The sequence below is a fragment of the Salvelinus sp. IW2-2015 genome, linkage group LG4q.2 (assembly GCF_002910315.2).
Source record: "Salvelinus sp. IW2-2015 linkage group LG4q.2, ASM291031v2, whole genome shotgun sequence".
NCBI classification, from domain to species: Eukaryota; Metazoa; Chordata; class Actinopteri; order Salmoniformes; family Salmonidae; genus Salvelinus; species Salvelinus sp. IW2-2015.
In genome coordinates this window covers 9,416,033-9,441,718 of record NC_036843.1, presented here as the reverse complement: position 1 = coordinate 9,441,718, position 25,686 = coordinate 9,416,033, and the positions used below count along the sequence as shown (strand labels likewise).

Sequence of the window (25,686 nt, the reverse complement as noted above, 5' to 3'; positions counted from 1 at the left end):
TGCCGTTAAGAATGTGGTGATTGACAGTCGAAAGTCTTGGCCAGGTCCATGAATACAGCTGCTCAGTATTGTCTCTTATCGATGGAGGTTATGATATCGTTTAGGACCTTGAGCATGGCTGAGGTGCACCCATGACCAGCTCGGAAACCAGATTGCATAGCGGAGAAGGTACGGTGGGATTCGAAATGGTCGGTGATCTGTTTGTTAAGTTGGCTTTCGAAGGCCTTAGAAAGGCAGGGTAGGATACATATAGGTCTGTAGCAGTTTGGGTCTAGAGTGTCTCCCCCTTTGAAGAGGGGATGACCGCGGCAGCTTTCCAATCTTTGGGGATCTCAGACAATACGAAAGAGGTTGAACAGGCTAATAATAGGGGTTGCAACAATTTCGGCTGATCATTTTAGAAATAGAGGGTCCCGATTGTCTAGCCCGGCTGATTTGTAGGGGTCCAGATTTTGCAGCACTTTCAGAACATCAGCTATCTGGATTTGGGTGAAGGAGAAATGGGGGAGGCTTGTGCAAGTTGCTGTGGGGGGTACAGGGCTGTTGACCAGGGTAGGAGTGGCCAGGTGGAAAGCGTGGCCAGCCGTAGAAAAATGCTTATTGAAATTCTCAATTATCGTGGCTTTATCGGTGGCGACAGTGTTTCCTAGCCTCAGTGCAGTGGGCAGCTGGGAGGAGGTGCTCTTATTCTCCATGGACTTTACAGTGTCCCAGAACATTTTGGAGTTTGTGCTGCAGGATGCAAATTTCTGTTTGAAAAAGCTAGTCTTTGCTTTCCTAACTGCCTGTGTATATTGGTTCCTAACTTCCCTGAAAAGTTGTATATCGCGGGGGCTATTCGATGTACGTAATAGCATAGCAAGCAACATAGCAACATAGGCTAACAAATATAAGTGTTATACTAGCCTATTTCATTACATGCATAATATTATACTCATAAAGAGATGACATAGCTGCAAACTATCTTTTGCACGTTTCTCCGCTTTTTCCTAAACTGGGCACTTGATGGCTTAGACCTTTAGTTATCCATTTGTGTTGATTTGGCACTCGAGCATCAATACATCACCCATCCTCCAACACTGTCAACCAAGAGTCAAGACTAAACCAATTCACCTTGGTGGTGTGCAGACTGGTTTTATATTATTCTTAATGATTTCGCACAAACCTGAAAAAAATGCAACAATATGTCTGTGAAACTATATATTCACAGTATTATGAATGACTTGTGGTTTATTTGGTAGCATTTCGTAGTGTGACTGATTTTACTAATTGCATTAGTACTGTACAAAGTTAGAGGTGCGCTATTTGAAAGATTCCACCGCTCCCCCTTCCTCAGGGAAGACCTGAGGTCAACCTACCCCATCTCATACCTCTGAGTGGGACACCTTCCCAGGTCACAAACTAGCTCACAAACTAGAATCAGGACACCCACTCCGACAATGTTAATTGACCCAGTCCCACACGCGGACATGATATCCTTGACGTGACGTGCAAATGAGCGATAGATAACCGATCGCGCAAGTGTCACCATTCCACATTTTTTTGTGTGGGCGCCCCGTGCGGCCCCTGGCAAGATGCCGCCCTGGGCGGCTGCCCATGTCGCCTATACCTAAATCCGCCATTGTGCAGGGCCTATAGGTTGGCATGCTTTCTCTCTATATGCAGCTATTAATAGGCTATATTTCGTTATTATGATATGTAGAGAGCTTGGAACTATAAGGTTCAAATCAAATCTAATCAAATTTTCTTGATCACATGTGCCGAATACAGTGTAGACCTTACACCAGTTAGTTGAGGTATTATGTACATGTAGGTAGAGTTACTAAAGTGACTATGCATAGATGATAACAACAGAGAGTAGCAGCGCTGTAAAAGAGGGGGGGGGGGGGCAATGCAAATAGTCTGGGTAGCCATTTGATTAGGTGTTCAGGAGTCTTATGGCTTGGGGGTAGAAGCTGTTTAAAAGCCTCTTGGACCTTGACTTGGTGCTCCGGTACCGCTTGCCATGCGGTAGCAGAGAGAACAGCCTATGACTAGGGTGACTGGGGTCTTAGACAATTTTTAGGGCCTTCCTCTGACACCGCCTGGTATAGAGGTCCTGGATGGCAGGAAGCTTGGCCCCAGTGATGTGCTGGGCTGTTCGCACTACCCTCTGTAGTGCCTTGCGGTCGGAGGCCGAGCAGTTGCCATACCAGGCAGTGATGCAACCAGTCAGGATGCTCTCAATGGTGCAGCTATAGAACCTTTTCAGGATCTGAGGACCAATGCCAAATCTTTTCAGTCTCCTGAGGGGGAATAGGTTTTGTCATGCCCTCTTCAAGACTGTCTTGGTGTGCTTGGACCATGATAGTTTGTTGGTGATGTGGACACCAAGGAACTTCAAGCTCTCAACCTGCTCCACTGCAGCCCCGTCAATGAGAATGAGGGCGTGCTTGGTCCTCTTTTTCCTGTAGTCGACAATCATCTCTTTTGTCTTGATCACGTTGAGGGAGAGGTTGTTGTCCTGGCACCACACGGCCAGGTCTCTGACCTCCTCCCTACAGGCTGTCTCGTCATTGTCGGTGATTAGGCCTACCACTGTTGTCATCGGCAAACTTAATGATGGTGTTGGAGTCGTGCTTGACCGTGCAGTCATGAGTGAACAGGGAGTACAGGAGGGGACTGAGCACGCACCCCTCAGGGGCCCCTGTGTTGAGGATCAGCGTGGCGGATGTGTTGTTACCTACCTTTACCACCTGGGGGCGGCCCGTCAGGAAGGCCAGGATTCAGTTGCAGAGGGAGGTGTTTAGTGCCAGGGTCCTTAGCTTATTGGGGAGCTTTGAGGGCACTATCATGTTGAACGCTGAGCTGTAGTCAATGAATAGCATTCTCACATAGGTGATCCTTTTGTCCAGGTGGGAAAGGGCAGTGTGGAGTGCAATAGAGATTGCATCATCTGTGGATCTGTTGGGGCGGTATGCAAATTGGAGTGGGTCTAGGGTTTCTGGGATAATGGTGTTGATGTGAGCCATGACCAGCCTTTGAAGCACTTCATGGCTAGAGACGTGAGTGCCAGGGGTCCGTAGTCGTTTAGGCAGGTTACCTTGCACAGGCACTATGGTGGTCTGCTTAAAACATGTTGGTATTACAGACAAGGGCAGAGAGAGGTTGAAAATGTCAGTGAAGACACTTGCCAGTTGGTCAACGCATGCTCGCAGTACACGTCCTGGTAACCCGTCTGGCCCTGCGGCCTTGTGAATGTTGACCTGTTTAAAGGTCTTACTCACATCGGCTGCGGAGAGCGTGTTCACACAGTCTTCCAGAACAGCTGGTGTTCTCATGCATGGTTCAGTGTTATTTGCCTCGAAGCGAGCATAGAAGTAGTTTAGCTCATCTGGTAGGCTCATGTCACTGGGCAGCTCTAGGCTGTGCTTCCCTTTGTAGTCTGTAATGGTTTGCAAGTCCTGCCACATCCGACGAGCGTCAGAGTCAGTGTAGTATGATTCGATCTTAGTCCTGTATTGACGATTTGCCTGTTTGATGGTTCGTCGGAGGGCATAGCAGGATTTCTTATAAGCTTCCGGGTTAGAGTCCCGCTCCTTGAAAGCGGCAGCTCTAGCTTTTAGCTCAGTATGGATGTTGCCTGTAATCCATGGCTTCTGGTTGGGGTATGTATGCACGGTCACTGTGGGGACGACGTCATCGATGCATTTATTAATGAGGCCAATGACTGATGTGGAGTACTCCTCAATGCCATTGGAGGAATACTGTAACATTTTCCAGTCTGTGCTAGCAAAACAGTCCTGTAGCTTAGCATCTGCTTCATCTGAACACTTTTTTATTAATCTAGTGACTGGTGCTTTCCTGGTTCTATTTCCATTTTTGTTAAAATTGAGTTATTGACATAGCCTGAGTGTACAAAACTGTAGGAACACCTGGTCTTTCCATGACAGACTGACCAGGAGAATCACCAGATCTCCCGGGTGGCGCAGTGGTCTAGGGCACTGCATCGCAGTGCTAGCTGCGCCACCATAGTCTCTGGGTTCACGCCCAGGCTCTGTCGCAGCCGGCCGCAACCGGGAGGTCCGTGGGGCGACGCACAATTGGCATAGCGTCGTCCGGGTTAGGGAGGGTTTGGTCGGTAGGGATATCCTTGTCTCAGTATGTAAAATGTAATAAAATGTATGCTCTCTACTGTAAGTCGCTCTGGATAAGAGCGTCTGCTAAATGACTAAAATGTAAAAATGTCTAAAATGTAATCTAGGTGAAAGCTATGTTCCCTTATTGATGTCACTTCTTAAATCCACTTCAATCAGCGTAGATGAAGGGGAGGACACAGGTTAAAGAATAATTGTTAATCCTTGAGACAATTGAGACATGGATTGTGTGTGTTTGCCATTCAGAGGATGAATGAGCAAGACAAAATATATAAGTGCCTTTGAACGGTGTATGATAGTACATATAGGTGCAGGCGCACCGGTTTGAGTGTGTCAAGAACTGCAACGCTGCTGGGTTTTTCACGCTCAGCAGTTTCCCATGTGCATCAAGAATGGTCTACCATCCAAAGGACATCCAGCTAACTTGACACAACTGTGGGAAGCATTGAAGTCAACATGGGCCAGCATCCCTGTGGAACGCTTTCGACACCTTGTAGATTCCATGCCCTGACGAATTGAGGCTGTTCTGATTGCAAAAGGGGTGCAACTCAATATTAGGAAGGTGTTCCCAATGTTTTGTACACTCAGTGTATAGTACTCTAATACCCCAATTCATGTTGCTAAGTTCAAAAGTATACAAGATAAAAATGTTGACACCATTCAAACCAATCAGGGTTCAGAACTTTAAAGCCAATTATCTCAGAATCATCTTTTTGCATATAGGACCTTATAGTCTCAAATTCTCAATGTATTAAAAAGCTGTTTCATATTATTTCATTACTCTATTCTTTAGAATTGCATTGTATTAATTGCAGTAGTTTTTGTTTCTAATGTCATTTTGATAATAGGACGCTGCCCCTCTAAGACAATTGCGTTCCAAAAGAGATATTGACCTGGCTACACAGCCTGGTCTCATAGACTAGACGTAACATAGTAAATGTAAATCCGGAACAATCAAATTAGCATGATATGTTACGTTTGGTACGATTACATAAGACAGAAGGTTACTTAAGGCAAAAAACTAAAGGAGGGTGATTGGTGAGGGTGGATCATCCTGGTCTCATAGACTAGCCAAGACGAATGCAAAAAAAAAATTTTTTGTATCTTTATTTTTGCAGACTATCAACAGTAGGACAGCTCCTGTGTACTGTGTGAACGTAGCTACCCACTGGGCACACACTGGTTGAATCAATGTTGTTTCCACGTCATTTCAATTAAATTACATTGAACCAACATGAAATAGATGTTGAATTGACGTCTGTGCCTTCTGGGTATGAACCTCTGTACTGCTCGAGAAGTTGTGACTCTCAGGAGTGTAGTAGTGCTTGAATGAACTGCCAATCATATTGCTCAAATACAAATAGCACAACTGTTCTGTGTGTAATCTTCAATGGTGTAGTCTTCAAAATCAAATCAAATGTTATTGGTCACATACACGTGTTTTCCAGATGTTATTGCGGGTGTAGCTAAATACTTGTGTTTCTAGCTCCAACAGTGCAGTAATATCTAACAATTTCACAACAATACACACAAATCTAAGTAAGGAATGGAATTCAGAATATATAAATATATGGACGAGCAATGTCAGAGCGGCATAGAGTAAGATACAGGAGAATAGAATACAGCATATACATATGAGATGAGTGATGCAATTCAATGGCATTCAATGACGTGCTGAGAAGTAACTGTCCCGGTCGGTGCTGCTGCTTTGAAAGTGGTGTGAAAAGTACTGGGGCAAATGCCACACGTTTTCCGGTGGCTCTGAGTGACACTAGCTAGGTTTCCATTCAATTGGTGACAGATTTTTATGCAAATATTCTCGAATCCGCATTAAGAAAATATGCATATTTTCCCACCAGTGGTATGTTTCCACCAACTGAACTTGTTGCAGATAAAAATCTGTGCGTTATGACAGTGTACACAAATTGTACTTTAGCAAATGTCCCTACTCTGGTCTTGGCACCTGCACATAAACAGTGCAGGTAGGCTGTGCCTGGTTGGCTAGTCTACATGATGAGATTATTATGGATAAGAGCGAGAATATTTGTATTTGTCAAACGGCAGTCAAGCATCAATCCTCATGTCACCAGAATGAGACCCTCGATATTTATTGGAAAGCAGAATCAAGCTCATCACATGCACTTTCACCACCCTGTGAAGTTCATCATAATATATTTAATCTGTAGTCTAATAAACTGCATGGTTTCCTGAGGCGTAGTGAGAGAACCACACAAATTTACTTCGATATGATGGTGATTATATCGATATTTGCACATAAAGTCATTCCTGGCAAAATTTCAAGCATGAATTAATTTTACCTACACACAATGGTGTAAAGTACTTAAGTAAAAATACTTTAAAGTACTACTTAAGTAGTTTCTGGGGGTATCTGTACTTTACTATTTATGTTTTTGCCAACTTTTACTTTACTACATTCCTAAAGAAAGTAATGTACTTTTTACTTCATACATTTTCCCTGAAACCCAAAAGCATTCCTTGAATTTTTAAAGAAATGTTTTCCAATTAACGCACTTATCAAGAGAACATCCCTGGTCATCTCTACTGCCTCTGATTTGGCGGATTCACTAAACACAAATTCCTTAGTTTGTAAATGATGTGTTGGAGTGTGCCTCTGGCTATCCGTCAATAAAAAAATAACAAATAAAATTGTGCAGTCTGGTTTGCTTAATATATTTGAAATTATTTATACTTTTACTTTTGATACTTAAGTATATTTTAGCAATTCCATTTACTTTTGATACTTAAGTATATTTAAAACCAAAATCATGTTATACTTTTACTCAAGTAGTATTTTACTTGAGCCATTTTCTATGAAGGTATTTTTATGACTCTACTCACATAAAAACTGTAGATGGAAGCATGGTTATTGACAACAATCAATATTGAAAGGAGTATTTATTGTCAAGCATCATGCAAGGTCGAGCTGACACAATAAGTGGTGGCCCGCCATTATATAGAAGAAGAAGGTTGCCTGATGATGCATGACCACAGAGATAGAGCACTCTAGGGCCCAAAAGCCTGTTTAAGCATGAGCAGCTCCATTGGGGTCTTTCACCATTTTTAAGTAGTCAACTAGGTGGGACTTCCTATGGGTTGAGGAAGGATCACATAATTCCATCCAGGTCATCAGGAGGGATCAGCCAATGATTTATACTCATGAGAAAACGTTCCATAACTGAAAGTGGCAGTAAATCGCCAGCCATGGCATCATACCTGTTCAAACAACACACTATAGGTGGCAGTTTGGAACCTTTCAGTTTGTTTACCAACTCAAGAAGTAGCAGAAGAAAATGGACTACTTCAGAATGGAGATGGCGCTGCCCATTTGCTCACGGTTTCCACTTGTTACCACAGCCACAAATTCAAAATTGGCTAAATCGTAATGTGATGTTATGGTTATCAAATGAAGGAAAAAAATCGCTTTTTGGTCTTAATTTAAAGTTAGGCATAAGGTTAGCAGCGTGGCTAAGGTTTAAATCGTATATTAAGAAAATGCATTGTAAAAATACGGGTAGGCCATCATTGTAAAATAATAATTTGTTCTTAACTGACTTGCCTAGTTAAATAAAGGTTAAATAAAATACAAAAATAGGCGGGGTTTATAACTGTGGCTGTGGTAACTACATCTGCTCTCGCAGACGCCATATGGGCATTTACAATGTTGCCTTCTCTAACTACCTATCTCTGTATGGCCTGACCCCTCACACGCTCCACCCCCTGGCCGTCAATCAATCACGTTCACGTAGTTGATTCCTCGCACCTGCTTTGGTCAAGGCACATGTTGGTAAAAAAAAAGTATCGACAGAGATTGATTAGCTGTCATTAGCTTTAACTTTGCTTGATACATTGAACAACAAGCATAGCAATTGTTGTTTAGAAAGATGACCATGGACGACTTTCAATTCATGGATAGCTTCAAGAGAAAACGCATCAAATTGACCCTCAAGACTGCGACTTTCCTTGGAATTGTTCAGCGGATAAACACCAATAAAACTGTGATTTTGGAGGACGGTAAGATATAAAATGAATGCACTGACTTACAATATCTTGATTTGAACTATTTTTCAGTTTTACATGGCCATATTTTTTGCAAAGAATCTCCACGGCATCTGATCACAATCAGCTCAGCTAGTTTGCTATGGTAACTAACGTTAGTTAGCCAGCAGAGGCGGTTTTTCCAGAAAGGTGTGCGCATGTGTTAGGGACTGACCTGGACCCGGTTTCCCAAAAGCATCTCCAATCAAATGTATTTATTAAGCCATTTTTACATCAGCAGTTGTCACAAAGTGCTTATACAGAACCCAGCCTAAAACCCCCACAGATTTAGAAGCACAGTGGCTAGGAAAAACAACCTAGAAAGGCATGAACCTAGGACCAGGCTCCGAAGGGTGACCAGTCCTCTTCTGGCTGTGCCTGATGGAGAACCAGGCCGTTCTTCAAGGTGTTTACACGTTCATAGATGACCAGCAGGGTCTAGTAATAATAACAGTGGTTATAGAGCAGTGGTCACCAACCTTTTTGGAGTCGATCATTTTCTGAGTCAAAATGCAAAACGAGACCCACTGTTCAGAATATTTTTTTTACATTACTTAATAAACGTAAGCCTATGCAACATTAAGCAATTAAAAACGGTTCTGTAGAAAATTGGCTATGCCGTAATTGCCCAATGTTCTTTTCAGACCTTTTTCAAATTGTTTCAAAATGTTAGGTATATGATCACACAGGTAATACATAATTTGTTGTATTACTTGCAAGGCATGGCTGAGTGAGTGCCTGCTTCTGATGGCCAGTCTGAGGGGAGGGATGGAGCAGTGGTGAGGCTGCCTCTCACCTGACTCATAGTCCATCCTCTCCCTCCCTCCGCTGAGAAAAGGGGACACAGTCTTCCAGCTGATGGCGAAACTTGTCGTACTCCATTATTTCTGCCTCATGCACCAATTCATGTTACTCCTATGACCAGAGAAAGTAAAATATTCCTTGACGTTAAAAGACAAGATGCAAATAATAACGCTGATCGAAACACTTTGTTATACTCCTTCATTGCAGTGCTGGTTGTAGCATGAGTGGAAGTAGGGCGAATGTGCTTTTTATTGCTTATAAAACTGTTGAACAAAGTGTTGACAGTGCTGAATAACAGCATGAACTTACTCATAAAACAGCAGCTCTGCTGTATTCATTGAGTCTCTCACTAGTCATGGTTATAAGTGTTAATCTCACATTATCAACTTTGCTGTGCGTTCCAAGGTTTCTTTTTACAGTCTACGGCTTGAGGGAGCTCAGATCACTGTGTCTGCAGTTATCTAATTAGCCAGCGGTAGGCCTATAGGTGCACTTGATTTGCCCTCTGGGGCTGCCGGGTAGGCATAGTTTTACCTTCAGATACATAAAATGGGAACACTGCCTACCCGGCGCTAGGGCTGCTGAATCAAGTGCACCTACCACCAACAGTGCGAAACAAATAAAAACGAAATGGGAACGCAAGGATTATTATTATTATTATTTTTTACATAAATTTTTGGTGAAAGACTAGGAAAGGCTTGGAGATCGACCAGTCGATCGAATCAGATTTTGTTCAAATCAAATGTTCAATTGTTCAAATCCAATTTTATTTGTCAAATGCGCCTAATACAAAGGGTGTAGACCTTACCGTGAAATTCTTACTTACAATGCAGTTTTAAGAAAATGTTAAGTAAATATTTTCTAAATAAACGAAAGGGGGTGGAAACAACACAATAAGTCGTCAATAACGAGGCTATATACAGGGGGTACCGGTACCGAGTTATAGAGGATGCACCAGGTCAGCACCTCAGAAGTAAAATGCCAGTTGGCTTTTCGTAGCCAAGCATTGAAGTCGAGACAGCAGGTGGGAGAGAGGGTCGAAACAACATTAGGTCCGGAACAAGTTAGCACGTCCGGTGAACAGGTCAGGGTTCCATAGCCGCAGGCAGAACAGCAGAAACTGGATCAGCAGCACGAGCAGGTGGACTGGGGACAGCCAGGAATCGTCAGGCCAGGTAGTCCTGAGGCATGGTCCTAGGGCTCAGGTTCTCCGGGAGGGGAGAGGGAACATGTGTAGCCTGATGTGTGCGATAATGTGCCAAATCTGTGATTTGAAAAAATGCATTAGAATAAGCCGCCTTAATATTTGCAGCCATAGATGGTAAGATAATATAATTACCATCTATAATATACCATCTATAACCATCTATAATATATATAGGAGCTGATCCATCATCAGTATTGTGCAATAATTTTAATGCCTCAAGTCTTCAACTGGCAGCTTCATTAAATAGTACCCGCTAAACACCAGTCTCAACGTCAACAGTGAAGAGGTGAGTCCGGGATGCTGGCCTTCTAGACAGAGTTCTTCTGTCAAGTGTTTTCCTCATCTTAATCTTTTTATTGGCCAGTCTGAGATATGTATTTTTCTTTGTTTTATTTCTGCTTTAATCAAAACAACAGTTTTCAGCTGTGCTAACATAATTGAAAAAAGGTTTTCTAATGATCAATTAGCCTTTTAAGATGATAAACTTGGATTAGCTAACACATCGTACCATTGGAACACCGGAGTGATGGTTGCTGATAATGGGCCTCTGTACGTCTACAGTTAAGTCAGAAGTTTACATACACCATAGCCAAATACATTTAAACTCCGTTTTTCACAATTCCTAACATTTAATCCTAGTAAAAATTCCCTGTTTTAGGTCAATTAGGATCACCACTTTATTTTAAGAATGTGAAATGTCAGAATAATAGTGATTTATTTCAGCTTTTATTTCATCACATTCCCAGTGGGTCAGAAGTTTACATACACTCAATTAGTATTTGGTAGCATTGCCTTTAAATTGTTTAACTTGGGTCAAATGTTTCGGGTAGCCTTCCACAAGCTTCCCACAATAAGTTGGTGAATTTTGGCCCATTCCTCCTGACAGAGCTGGTGTAACTGAGTCAGTGTTGTAGGCACCTTGCTCTCACACGCTTTTTCAGTTCTGCCCACAAATTTTCTATAGGATTGAGGTCAGGGCTTTGTGATGGCCACTCCAATACCTTGACTTTGTTGTCCTTAAGCCATTTTGCCACAACTTTGGGATTATGCTTGGGGTCATTGTCCATTTGGAAGACCCACTTGCAACGAAGCTTTAACTTCCTGACTGATGTCTTGAGATGTTGCTTCAATATATCCACATAATTTCCCTACCTCATGATGCCATTTATTTTGTGAAGTGCAGCAGTCCCTCCTGCAGCAAAGCACCCCCACAACATGATGCTGCCACCCCGTGCTTCACAGTTGGGATGGTGGTGTTTGGCTTGCAAGCCTCCCCCTTTTCCTCCAAACATAACGTGGTCATTATGGCCAAACAGTTCTATTTTTGTTTCATCAGACCAGAGGACATTTCTCCAAAAGTGCGTTCTTTGTCCCCATGTGCAGTTGCAAACCATAGACTGGCTTTTTTATGGTGGTTTTGGAGCAGTGGCTTCTTCCTTGCTGAGCGGCCTTTCAGGTTATGTCGATATAGGACTCGTTTTACTGTGGATATAGATACCTTGTACCTGTTTCCTCATGCATCTTCACAAGGTCCTTTGCTGTTCTGGGATTGATTTGCACTTTTCGCACCAAAGTATGTTCACCTCTAGGAGACAGAACGCGTCTCCTTCCTGAGCGGTATGACGGCTGCGTGGTCCCATGGTGTTTGTACTTGCATACTGTTGTTTGTACAGATGAACGTGGTACCTTCAGGCGTTTGGAAATTGATCCCAAGGATGAACCAGACTTGTGGAGGTCTACAATTTTGGCTGATTTGATTTTCCCATGATGTCAAGCAAAGAGGCACTGAGTTTGAAGGTAGGCCTTGAAATGCATCCACAGGTACACCTCCAATTGACTCAAATGATGTCAATTAGCCTATCAGAAGCTTCTAAAGCCACAACATAATTTTCTGGAGATTTCCAAGCTGTTTAAAAGCACAGTCAACTTAGTGTATGTAATCTTCTGACCCACTGGAATTGTGATTTAAGTGAGATAATCTGTCTGTTAACAATTGTTGGAAAAATGACTTGTCATGCACAAAGTAGATGTCCTAACCGACTTGCCAAAACTATAGTTTGTTAACAAGAAATTTGTGGAGTGGTTGTTAAACGAGTTTTAATGACTCCAACCTAAGTGTATGTAAACTTCCGACTTCAACTCTATGTAGATATTCCATTAAAAATCAGCCCTTTCCAGCTACAATAGTCATTTACAACATTAACAATGTCGACACTGTATTTCTGATCAATTTGATGTTATTTTAACGGACAATTCTTGGGGGAAATTTCTAAGTGACCCCAAACTTTTGAACAGTAGTGTAGCTAGCTAGTATTTGACTGTTGCATGAAGCTAGTAGTCTGCAATGTATGGGTTTAATCTTTTTCAGTTGTGGATGTCAAGAATGGAAGGAAATTCCCTGGAGTGAAACTATTCTTTGGACATGAAATTCTGAATGGTAGGCAGCCTGAATCGTGCACTTTTATTTCTGTCATTATTATTAGCTAGTTTTTCAAGTTGAATCTAATCGTCTCTGGTCTTCTGCTATGAATAACTGTTAGTTACCCTTCTATCTTTCAGTGGAATTCCCAAATGTAACAAAGACTGACCGGTATGTCCGATATTGACGTCATTAGTGAATGGATGAAAGATTATCTAACTATGGAATTATTCTTTGTATGCATCTGTCATATTTTACAATAGTTGACTTTGCTCACGGATAAATGAAGGTGTCATTAGTATTGCATGCAATAATACCAAAAGACTGTCGTCTGCTCTGTGGCTCAGAGATAACACCAGTGACCACAGACCTGAAGGTCACCTGACAGTGGCAGAGTTCCAGCCTTACAGGAAGGGTCTCATACTGAGTGAGTTGACCTCAGGTTAAATACTATATTGTACACGTTTAGCTAGTAGAAGCCATAGATTTGCATCATTAGCTTTTTTCTTTAGTTGGTTTATATGATCTATGTAGTACTACAAATAGATATCCGCCATCCTCAGATGACGATGATGAGAGCCATGTCAACTTTGTGGTCATTGATGAGTTCCATGAGAAGTTTGGTCCTGCTGTGAGTACCTAACCCTCACAATCACTGTTTCATATCACCTAGCCCCTGGGTGTAAGCTTCACATTACATAGCCTATTGGCATACAGATGTGGATAACATTTCTGAGGAAAATGAATCTAGTGGGAGCCTAAAGAGGTGTGTGTCCTGTCCTGTGGGCGTACGGATTGAACTCTAGCACCTTGCTTGGTCATGCTCTCCACCTAGATGATGCACATCCGGAAGCAGCAGGTGATCGGGATAGGAGCTGACGGAGTCGGGACGTTCCAGCACGAGAGACTCTGTTGGCTGCAGGTGAGGAAAGAGACAGATCCTACCTAGGCTTTTACATATGTGTGTTCTATTTCACATAATCTATTACTTTTCATCGTTGGAAATTTGAACAACTGAACTATGTCCAATCTCCTTTGTAGATTGCCACTAAGAACAAGGTGTACCTCTTTGACATCCTGTTGCTTGGAGCCCGGGCCTTTAAGAACGGCCTGTCCATGATCCTAGAAAATAACCACATATTAAAGGTGAGTAATTTAGATGGGAGAGTCGGACATATCCCATTTCACTTCCACCTCATGCAATTTCTGTCTGTATATATTTGTTGTTCAGGTCACTCATGACTGCCGGAGCCTCGCCGGATGTCTGATGGCTCAGTTTGGAGTAAATCTCACCAACGTCTTTGACACGCAGGTACTATACTATAGAGTGTGCAGCCTAGATGTTGTTGTTGTTCTATGAATGGATTCTTACTTACCTGTAGGCATCATACCAGGTGTTGTCCTACCTGCCTTATCACAGCAATGTAGTCATGTTATTTCTCCATAGGTGGCAGATATCCTGTGCTTCTACACAGCGACCGGTGGCTTCCTGCCAGACAGGGTCAGTACCCTACCGAAGGTGGTGAGCCTACATTTGAAGATGTCCTCGTCACAACTCTCCTCTCTCAACATCAAGTCTCTGCTCACCAAGGTACAGAACCCTAAAGGAGGGAACATAGCACAGCATTATGGATGTGGTGTGTGTGTCTTTGTCTCAGTGGAACAGAGACCTGTTGGAAGACTTGTATTTGTGTGTGTTAAAGGTTTACAAGATGTGTCTGTACTAAACCTGTATCGGTGTGTCTGTACTAAACCTGTAGGAGGACAAAGAGGTGTGGTATGTGCGTCCCTGCCCTTTGTCCCTGCTGAAGGTCATGGCCCTGTCGGTGATCCACCTGCAGCCTCTGAGACTGGTGCTGCTGGATGCCCTCATGGCTGACTACACAGGCCTGGTGGACTCCTACCTCAGCGGCAGCCGAGAGGAACCTGTCCACATGCAGAACATCGGCTCGGTGAGCCACTGAGCTTCACACACACGACCCAACACAACCACCCAGATAAAGTATTTACATACTCAAACGTCCAGAGCCACTTACTCATTACTGTACATATGGCAATGTTGAGAGAATATTTAGTGACGTAAAAATGAATAGATCTCCATGGCTGTAATTGTTTGAGATATAAATGTCTTTGTTGTGTTGAGATGATATAGAAGCTCATGGGCAGCTGTGTGTCTGTCTACAGAGCAGTGTTCTGGAGCTGCCCAGGGAGCTGCGGGAGTTGGAGCACACGCGTCAGAAGCGCCAGAAGTGGGCCGTCGACCGCTACCCTGTCACTGAGCAGGGCCTGCTGGAGCGCTCCAACCCCAGACCCCTACCCCCATCACAGAATGGGCAGGGCCAGGACACAGCCACCCAAAAACAACCGGACCCTCCTGTCCCCACAGAAGTGGTGCCTGTAGTCCCAGCACCAGGACAGGGCCCAGCAGAGAAACCCCGTCCCAGCAGTACCCTGGGGGCCTCCGACCCCGACGCTATGACCAGTGCCCTGACACAAGAGGCCCAGCAGAGCTACAGGAAACAGCCGTCTGGAGTCGTCAGCCCAGTGGCTCCATCAGGAGCAACAGGACTCTTGGAGATAGTGATGGACACAATGGCAGGCAGAGGGAGGTCCCTGTTGAAAGACCCAACGCCACCCATTCTCCCTGTGTTCCCCTCCCTGGGAAGAGGCCTGGCTCTCCCGATACCAGCAGCCCAGGTCCCCAAGGAGAGCCCCGGAGCCCTGAAGACCCAGGCCCCAGTGGGGAGGTTGGAGGTGCCTGTCCCCCCAGGCCCAATACCCAGCCCAGTACAGCCATCTGAAAACATCCCTGGTGCTGGGAGAGGCCTCATACAGAAACCCCAAGGTCTGACCTCTCCTCTCAGTCTCTCCTTCAGTTCATTTAGAAAGAGATGATGATTAGGATTCATCTCAATCACCACCTATAATTGGGATTGGTTGGTTCAAAATTACTTTTGTATATTTTTATTCTATGACGACCACTAGGTGGCGGTAAATTGTCAATTCTGTTTGCAATATAAATTGCACCAATGTTTGGGGGTGAAACTATATTGTTGTAGTTAACTGCTTTTCTATTTCAAATGTACAATACGTACGATATCAAATCATAATTGGATGAGTGATATTTAGAATTGTGTCCCATGATATCTGGTTAACCTGTACATTTGTTAATTTAAAAATAGAAGCTTAAATAGACTTAAATTGCTGTTCAGCACTTGTTCCTTTACAAAGTTAAATGAACACCAGTTCAATACTCTGATTTATTGTGATTCTGTCTTTCTCTCTTTCTGGCCTGATTTGCATGAGTAATGGTACATTCTGAATCTGTGTTAAGTGCAGTCATTTCACTTGGTAATGAGGTCCTTGGCGTACAGGGAATATTCTGCCAGGCTACAGCCTGATAATGTCCAACTAATTCCTTTGATAACAATACAGAACATAGTGTATCAATTCATACCAGCCCGCACCTGGATGATCTGTGCAGCACCAGCAGAATTATAGTTCAGCCAAATGAAGCACATCAAGTCCAAATGTTGAGGACATGAAAAATCTGTGTAAAACAAACGCTAACACAGAATAAAGTACCCAATATAGCTTAGGATGATCAATTCACTAATTTTGGCTTCATGGTTGCTGTTAATTGAGGTGGAACGCAGGAAAGCATTGATGGATATGCTGTTAATGAAAGAAAAACATTGTTTCTGGAAGGTTGCTTTGATTACAGATGACTGCAAAACCATTAGAGCTGGCACAGAATGAATGCAGGATGTTGACATGAAATTGATATTGCCTGTCTGCAGCACTAATCACTCAAGAAGTTCAGATGCTGACGATCATAAGTACCCAACACCTGCCATGTTTTACACAGGAAAACAAAGCCATGTCTTTCTTAATCTATGGGCTTCCTGAATTAGGATACTGCAATGCGGATATTACACACGTGTTCCACAAAGAGCCACTTTGAATTCATTTTCAGAGGTGCAGTTTGGGATCAACAGGATATTAAGACAAAAACAATGTGTTTAAACCGCAGCAGGGCGCGCGGTACAAATGGTGCCCACATTAATCACGTCTTATTGCCATGGTTATCTACGTATAGCAGCTTGGGCTCATGCCAGGTACCCACATTGAAGGCATGAAACAGATAAAGTAGTCTTTTAATTAACTAGGGGGGAGCAGAGCACAAAGACCCATCTCTCTTAGCAACTGGCGCCTCCTCAGCTTCTGCTAGGGACTGGATCGATAGTAGTGAATGGCGGGCGGATTGATACAGTTACATGTCGGGATATTATTTTTGCCGATATATCGTGTAGTTCTGACTCGCAGTAGTTTTGCGCTACTTGGCTGAACCTGCACCAAAATGGCAGCGTTGACTTTTTAAATAGGAGCCAGTTTGTTTTCAGCAAATTCCATGACTGATCAAAACTAGTTTTTTTTCATGGCTCTCTTTTGTCCCTCTGCAGCAGACATATGGTGAGATCATGGATTATTCTATACTTAATCTCCTAGCCTCCTAGGCCTTTAGCGCTTCTATGCTTCATCTCCTAGGCCTTTAGCGCTTCTATGCTTCATCTCCTAGGCCTTTAGCGCTTCTATGCTTCACTGCCTAGGCTTTAGCGCTTCTATGCTTCATCTCCTAGGCCTTTAGCGCTTCTATGCTTCATCTCCCTAGGCCTTTAGCGCTTCTATGCTTCACTCTCTAGGCCTTTAGCGCTTCTATGCTTCATCTCCTAGGCCTTTAGCGCTTCTATGCTTCATCTCCTAGGCCTTTAGCGCTTCTGAGCTTCTTTTAGATTTCAAATTGAAAGTCATCTTGTTTCCAGTAATGTGACTGAAAATAGAATTCCAATCAATTTAGTCTTGAAACATTGACCAGTGGCTGTAAGAGCCCTCCTGCATTAAGGTTTTCACGAGGTTCTCTTCACTGTTGGGCTGTGTCAGTCAGTACATATGAAGTGTACTGTGTATGGTTGGCAGAAATCACATGGCCCAGTCCATTGTGTGCCATACTCTTCCAGTTACTGAAACTGCGCAGGACCAGTCTGTCATTGCCTTTGGTCATAAAACAGTCAACGTTCCCATTGTTTATCCATTTTCTTTAATATATGATGAAGGGGATGTCGATTTTCAGGGTCTGACTAAACACTCTGGTTCTAGTTGTTCAGTAGGCTGTCTCTGTGTTTTGCTGACGTGAAGAAAGGGGTGCCGGAAGAGGGAGGTCTACCACAGGGCTGTAGACAGCTGGGACCGGTCATTGACGGGTAGAGAGGGACCCTTATTTTAGAGGACACTGCATTTCCTGTCTGTCACAATAATGCATTATGAGCTCCACTTCCTGTTTCTCAGGCCTGAGAGGAAGGAACAGGGCGCTAGTCACACGATATTCATGGCTTCCTACCAGAAGGACAGTCGACTACACCTTGAACATCGCAGCAGGAGGTGCATGGTTATTTTTAGTGTCGGAAAGGTAGGACACAGACATAAACACAATCTTCAGAAATTCCAGCTGTCTTCATTGGTTACTAGAAACTGTTTCCATGTTGTGGCTCTTCTCCGGAGGAACGTGGAGCTCTACTGTTTGCTCATGGTGTCAACATGTGCGTCCGACACAATTCCTTCCACAGTTAAATAAACAACAATACAATTAATACAAACTCCTTCATTCAGTTACTGGATGCTTTATCCGTACTATAAACTTAATACCCAACCTTCAAAACCACTCATCTTAATTACATGGGAACTGATTATATATTCAACAGGATCAATGTCTGCTCCTCCATCTCACTATTCTATCTACACTTGTAGGACTATTATTGGTATACAATATTTCCCTAAGAACACATCCACTACAGACATTTACTATTGTATTCACCGACTTGGATGAATGCATCATGACACGACACACTCAACAGCATTATTCATTGCCGGGGCTTGTATCCCCTTTGTCACAGTACCCAAAACAACTGTAACCCACTACTTTCTACTATATTACCACTGTCCTGGGGGGGGGGGTCTCAATACCAGAAACAATGAGGTGTTGTATTTAAAATGGGTCAATGTTCCTAGGCAATCACCATCCCTCTTGACTATTGTTAGGTTACAGATTGGATCATAATTAATAGGACTTCATGAATTATTAACCATAGAGGGGGGGATGAATTGTCCCACCCTCTCCTTTTCTGCAACTATCATTCAGTTTGTTGGTTTGCTCCAGCACATCTTGGCCAAAACCATCATTAATATTCACACTTGAGTTGTCTGGGCAAGCGCTTATCTTGCCCACAGCTTGCCGGTCATTAAGCAGATTGAGCAGAAAGGAGAGAGGAGCAGAGAGCGGTGTCCGGGTCATTGACTTGATCATCTCCCCCTGTGTGTGTGTGCACTCTTCACATCTGCCCCCCCCCCCCCCTGATGTCTTGATCATCAGGCCTGGGTGGTTGTGGCTCCACAAGTGAACACTTCTCTGCCGTTAGGTGTGATGACTGGCATAAGGTGTCAGCGAGAGCTTTGCTGTTGGTAGCCATCATCTCTCCCCTGGGTGTCTGTGGTTTTGCCTGAGTAGCAGAGTCAGTCAGACGTGGGTGATTTAAATGCCCTGTAGTGTTGGGGAGTTTTGATTAGTCAGTCTTACCTGAGCACTGAGGCAGGTAGGCGGGTTGCGCATTAGCTGCCACTTCTGGTCAAATGTGGAAACAATAGAACTAATAATCTGTACTTTATTATCCTTGTCCACAGGGAAAAACACATCATCAATCATCAGCTTCTACAGTATTTCACACCTTCCATCTGCTTGTATAATACACTACTCCGTTATCGTAAGATCCCTGTCATTCATCCTACATATATAGTCCCTCTCTTCTGCTCCCCTTTTCTCTCTAGAGTTACACAATTAGCTCCCATTGTGCAGCACTGGTCATATTCAACAGAGGAATGAATAGTTAATGTGAGAACAGCCAAGCTTCTCAGATGGCCACTCAGGTAGGGCAAAAATGAAAACACTGCATTAATATTTCAGTATGCTCTACTGAAGATTAGCTGAGGTATCCCTGTGGTCACTAGTCAGGCTCCACCAGGACATGAGGAGAGCTGTGACCAAACCTAATTATCAGCCTTCAGATGTAAGGGCCTTTGAGTTTAAAGGCCCTATACTAAATGCTGATTGTACATCATGCCTAAGGCCTTGAATGTGTAATATCTGCACAGGCGTCTCTGCAGTGATCTCCCTCTCCTGTACACAGGGAGGCAGCAGGCTGGAGACTAAGCTGTCTGGGGCCTTTGGCGGACTTTTCACCAGAAGCCCGTGCCATATTGTGACCTTCAGCCAGAGCAGACTGAATCATCGACAGTGGGAACAGATTGAGTGAGCAGATGAGCCGTGTGTAGCCGGGCAGAGGGCAGGCCTGCGGAATAGTACTCAAATACCCCTGTGCCAATCTGTACAACTGGCATCAAATGGACTGTTTCGCACCCAGGCCTTTAACCCCCTAAGGTTGATGTCTGTGCCCCCATGAAAATCTAATTAGTATAATACAAAAAATCCCAATAGAAATCTGTCAGTTTAAGCTAGAGATATGTTTTGTTGCATCGGTTGTGTCTCAATCTTCCATATCCGCCTATGTCGCACTTCTGCATCTCCAGTGAAAGATAACAGATCTAGTGGTGTTTCAGTCCATGAGACATCACTACAAATCTGTCTTCTCACAAAACCGTCTATAGCGTCTGAACGCTTTGGCCTACAAACATGATGGTGTTCTCCGTTTTGCTCTACGACCTCCACAAGTGTCAGGAGACTCAGCTGATCTGTCAACTTCTGTCTGTAGCGTCCGAACCGTTTGGGCTACACACTAAAATGACCCCTCTGTGCAAAGGTGAGACTCTCACAAACATTTGCTCTAGGACGCCCACAGGCCTCACAAGACTCAACTGGCACACCTGTCCCCCGGGACCAGTTGAAAATATGAATGGAAGTACAGTACCAGTCAAAAGTTTGGACCTACCTACTCATTCTAGGTTTTTTCTTTATTTTTACTATTTTCTACATTGTAGAATAATAGTGAAGACATCAGACTATGATATGACACGTATGGAATCATGTAGTAACCAAAGAAAGTGTTAAACATTTTATATTTGTGATTCTTCAAAGTAGCCACCCTTTGCCTTGATGACAGCTTTGCACAATTGGCATTCTCTCAACCAGCTTCATGAGGTAGTCACCTGGAATGTATTTCAATTAACAGGTGTGTCGTTGAAGAATCTAAAATATTAAATATATTTAGATATGTTTAACACTTTTTTTGGTTACTACATGATTCGATATGTGTTATTTAATAGTTTTGATGTCTTCACTATTATTCTACAATGTAGAACATAGTTAAAATAAAGAAAAACCCTTGAATGAGTAAGTGTGTCCAAACCTTTGGCTGGTACTGTATATATCAGGGGTTGGCAACTCCAGTCTTCGAGGGCCAACACAGCTGATTAATCAAATTGCATTCTGATCTGCTGATCATGATTAGGTGATTATTGGAGTCAGGTGTGTTAGCTGGGGCTGGGGCAAAACTGTGACACCAATCAGGCCCTCGAGGACTGGAATTGCCCACCCCTGGCATATATGGAGACTGTTCAATGCCAAAAATATGGGTTTAAAAACATGTTCTTTCATATCTCTCTCGGATATAGGAGAGACACTTCAGAAAAAAATTGAATTTTATTTGTTTTTGGGACTCCGTTATTCAATGTGTTTGTATGGGCTAATAGCAGTAAAGACCCCCAAAAAATGTTTCATCAATATGTTTTTATATATTTTTTTGATACTTCAAGGGGTCTTAAAATTCTAAATGAAATAGCTAAATGATCCTTGGTATGACAATGGCCATGTTCTGTTATAATCCCCACCTGGCACAGCCAGAAGAGGACTGGCCACCCCTCATAGCCTGGTTCCTCTCTAGATTTCTTCCTAGGATCCGGCCTTTCTAGGGAGTTTTTCCTAGCCACCGTGCTTCTACACCTGCATTGCTTGCTGTTTGGGGTTTTAGGCTGGGTTTCTGTACATCACTTTGACATCAGCTGATGTAAGAAGGGCTTTATAAATACATTTGATTGATTGGTTATGACCTTCTTAAAATTCCATATAGCTTAGTAACCCCCCAACCCAATTGAACACTTATGGGAGATTCTGGAGCGGTGCTTGAGCCAGCGTTCTCTACCACCATCAACAAAACAACAAATGATGGTATTTCTCGTGGAAGAATGGTGTCGCATCCCTCCAATAGAGTTCCAGACACTTGTAGATTCTATACCAAGACGCACGGAAGCTGTTCTGATGGCTTGTGGTGGCCCAGTGTGGTATAAAGACATTTTATCACTTTATGCTGGTGTTTCCTTTATTTTGGCAGTTACCTGTATGTACATGGGGAGAGGTGGCTCTTGCCTTAGTGAGAAGAACCAACCACGTCTGTCAGCCTGTCTGCTATGTAGGGCTGGAGCATTTCACTTGATCTTGATGATGGACCCCATGGCATGGCACCAGGAAACTCTACGCCCAGCACTGGAGGACAAGTGGTAGCCTTCCCAACCCAACCTGAGCCCAGGGTAGAGGCCAGGGACACAGTGGGATGTCAACAGAACGTTTCCGATGCATTTTGGACTTGAGTTTACCAACTGCTGACTAACTGGCCTCATTGCAGTCCCTTTGGTTCAAAGCCTTGTTCTAAACCAGGAGGATAATGACAAAACAAATAGGACATTAATTATTCACAAATATGAACATGTGTCAAAGAGATCCATGATAATGAATGGAACCTCTACTTTATGTTCCACAGATAAGAGATCTACTGTATCTCCAATTGTACAGCAGACACTGACAGCACACAATAGAATGTTCCCGTGCAGAATTTTTCTAAACATCAATGAAGATGCAAAGGCACATTACTCAGTGAGGTTTCTTGCCTTGCTGGCTTTGGGAGTCTCATAGGCTTAGCGGCTTTGAGGAAAGGGCGGTGCTGGTCAACAGAAGAAAATGTGTTTATTCACCAGAACTTCTGATAATTAGTCATCTGTATATTGGCACCATCATCTGCCACAAATGTTTTTGATTAAAAAAAAGGTGGGAGATTGTGGGGGAGGGTTGATTATAGCCACAGGGAAGGCTTGGGGCGGAAGAAGGCTCCCTGTGGCTGGCTGAATTAGTGCCTGCTGGTTTGGCCTGGCAGCTGTGCTCTGTTCCTGGCACACTGACAGCCTGCTTGGCAGGATGATGCCATGTTGTCAGGGCCAACCTGCAGACTATCTGGGAGGTGCCAATGCCAGGCACACCAAACTCAAACTCCTCCAGTCCCTCCACCAGGCTTTGTCTCCAAACCTACTCACCATTCTCTCTACTTGTTTTGGGAATTTTATTGGATTAGTGGTGGATTAAGTTTGGCAATTAAAAGGGCAAATTTGATTGATCTCATGTGGGACATTGTAAATGCCACTTTAAGCCTTGCTGACATTCAGCAGTAATGAAAAATGTCACCATACAGTATTCTTCACACCGCATGAATTTGTTCCTAGACAGTCTGGTGCTAAGACATGACAATAAGTTATGCTCTATCAGTCACATCACATACAGCTGAACTTAATGAACATACATGTACTTATGATTCAATTCAATTACGTTTAATTCAAATACATTTTAGATGCTCTTGTTTGTTAGGAATTCTTAACAAAAGCTCTAAATGGGAAATCAAATGTGATACAGAAAGGAATGCCATCTGTTTTAACACTAGCATTACAACCTACTGTTTCATTAGAGAGAAATGAAAGAATGGAAAATGATCCTTTTACGATTAAAGATTGGCAGGATGAAAGTATTTGTACAGAGTAGCCTAATATGGTCTAATGGTTCAGCGGAAAACACTAAATCAGTCATTTTGATGGTGCCTTATTGGTGTTAGTTAACACTTAACAAATGTAATTGATTAGGGATAGTTTCTTGAGCTTCTGTAGTTGCTGTAAAATAATATTTTCCTTGTCATTGTGATGCACAAACACGCAACAAAGTTACTGTGTACAGTAGTAACACAAGTGTCTTCCTGTGTCCGCTGACTGGCCCCTAGAGGTGTCTGATTGAGTCTTTGACCCTCTGCGTGTAAAAGGTGTCAGCCGTGGGGTTTGAGTGGGCCTGGCAGACAGGCAGGCTGGCTTGCTGTACTGTTGGCCCAGATGCAGGAGCTCCTGTCCAGGGATGGCACTGAGATATCAGCAGGGCACAAACGCACCAGCTGCTATCTCCCTGTCACAGACAGCTGTGTCTGAATATTCATAAAAAGCGCAGATTAATGTGTGTTTGTTTGGCCCCACCTGGTGTGCCTTCAAACATGCATGCGGGACGCTGTGTGTTGCTGCCCAGTACCAGAGCAGACAGCCATAGTACACCACATATTGCACGGGCACCGCACCCGTGGATGTCTTCAGATCCACCCATAACACTAGTAAGACAGAGGGACAGCTACTGTGGTGGAGGAAGAACCAGGATGAAACCTCGAACAAACAAGTATCAGTGTCCAACTGTCCATAAGAAGCACTGGCACAGTTAGAGTGGTAGTTCATCAGCTGAAAGCTACAGTTGAAGTCGGAAGTTAACCTACACTTAGGTTGGAGTCATTAAAACTTGTTTTTCAACCACTCCACAAATTTCTTGTTAACAAACTATAGTTTTGGCAAGTCGGTTAGGACATCTACTTTGTGCATGATACAAGTCATTTTTCAATGTGAAATGTCAGAATAATAGTAGAGAGAAAGATTTATTTCAACTTTTTATTTCTTTCATCACATTCCAGTGGGTCAAAAGTTTACATACACTCAATTAGTATTTGGTAGCAAAGCCTTTAAATTGTTTAACTTGGGTCAAACGTTTCGGTTAGCCTTCCACAAGCTTCCCACAATAAGTTGGGTGAATTTTGACCCATTCCTCCTGACAGAGCTGGTGTAACTGAGTCAGGTTTGTAGGCCCTCATGCTCGCACACGCTTTTTCAGTTCTGCCCACAAATTTTCGATGGGATTGAGGTCAGGGCTTTGTGATGGCCACTCCAATACCTTGACTTTGTTGTCCTTAAGCCATTTTGCCACAACTTTGGGATTATGCTTGGGGTCATTGTCCATTTGGAAGACCCATTTGCGACCAAGCTTTAACTTCCTGACTGATGTCTTGAGATGTTGCTTCAATATATCCACATAATTTTTCCTACCTCATGATGCATCTATTTGTTGAAGTGCACCAGTCCCTCCTGCAGCAAAGCACCCCCCCACACATGATGCTGCCACCCCCGTGCTTCACGGTTGGGATGGTGTTCTTCAGCTTGCAAGCCTCCCCCCTTTTCCTCCAAACATAACGATGGTCATTATGGCCAAACAGTTCTATTTTTGTTTCATCAGACGCAGGACATTTCTCCAAAAGTACGATCTTTTGTCCCCAAGTGCAATTGCAAATCATAGTCTGGCTTTTTTATGCGGTTTTGGAGCAGTGGCTTCTTCCTTGCTGAGCGGCCTTTCAGGTTATGTCGATATAGGACTCGTTTTACTGTGGATATAGATACTTTGTACCTGTTTCCTCCAGCATCTACACAAGGTCCTTTGCTGTTCTGGGATTGATTTCCACCAAAGTACATTCATCTCTAGGAGACAGAAGGCGTCTCCTTCCTGAGCGGTATGACGGTTGTGTGGTCCATGGTGTTTATACTTGCGTACTATTACTTGTACATATGAACGTGGTACTTCAGGCATTTGGAAATTGCTCCCAAGGATGAACCAGACTTGTGGAGTTCTTGGCTGATTTTTTTGATTTTCTCATGTCATGCAAAGAGGCACTGAGTTTGAAGGTGGGCCTGGAAATACATCCACAGGTACACCTCCAATTGACTCAAATGATGTCAATTAGCCTATCAGAAGCTTCTAAAGCCACAACATAATTTTCTGGAATTTTCCAAGCTGTTTTAAAGGCACAGTCAACTTAGTGTATGTAAACTTCTGACACACTGGAATGTGATACAGTGAAATAATATCTGTCTGTAAACAATGTTTG

General features: G+C 43.3%; 2 protein-coding genes across 3 annotated transcripts in view; one reads left to right on the top strand and one right to left on the bottom strand.

Annotated features, from left to right (window-relative positions):
• vash1 (vasohibin 1) overlaps nt 1-25,686 on the bottom strand; it is a 541,933-nt gene that overhangs the window by 406,838 nt on the left and 109,409 nt on the right. The gene's annotated exons all lie outside the window — the stretch shown is intronic.
• On the top strand, nt 7,864-15,881 carry exd1 (exonuclease 3'-5' domain containing 1). 2 transcript variants are annotated; one of them, XM_023986565.2, is made up of 11 exons: nt 7,864-8,168; nt 12,572-12,640; nt 12,763-12,793; nt 12,970-13,049; nt 13,186-13,253; nt 13,458-13,544; nt 13,664-13,768; nt 13,854-13,934; nt 14,070-14,213; nt 14,434-14,574; nt 14,807-15,881. In XM_023986565.2, the coding sequence occupies exons 1-11, from the start codon at nt 8,039-8,041 to the stop codon at nt 15,515-15,517; spliced, it is 1,647 nt and encodes a 548-aa protein (XP_023842333.1). In that variant the 5' UTR covers nt 7,864-8,038; the 3' UTR covers nt 15,518-15,881. The 2 variants fall into 2 exon arrangements, with proteins under 2 accessions (XP_023842333.1, XP_023842332.1); XM_023986564.2 differs by having other exon boundaries at nt 7,865-8,168; nt 14,383-14,574.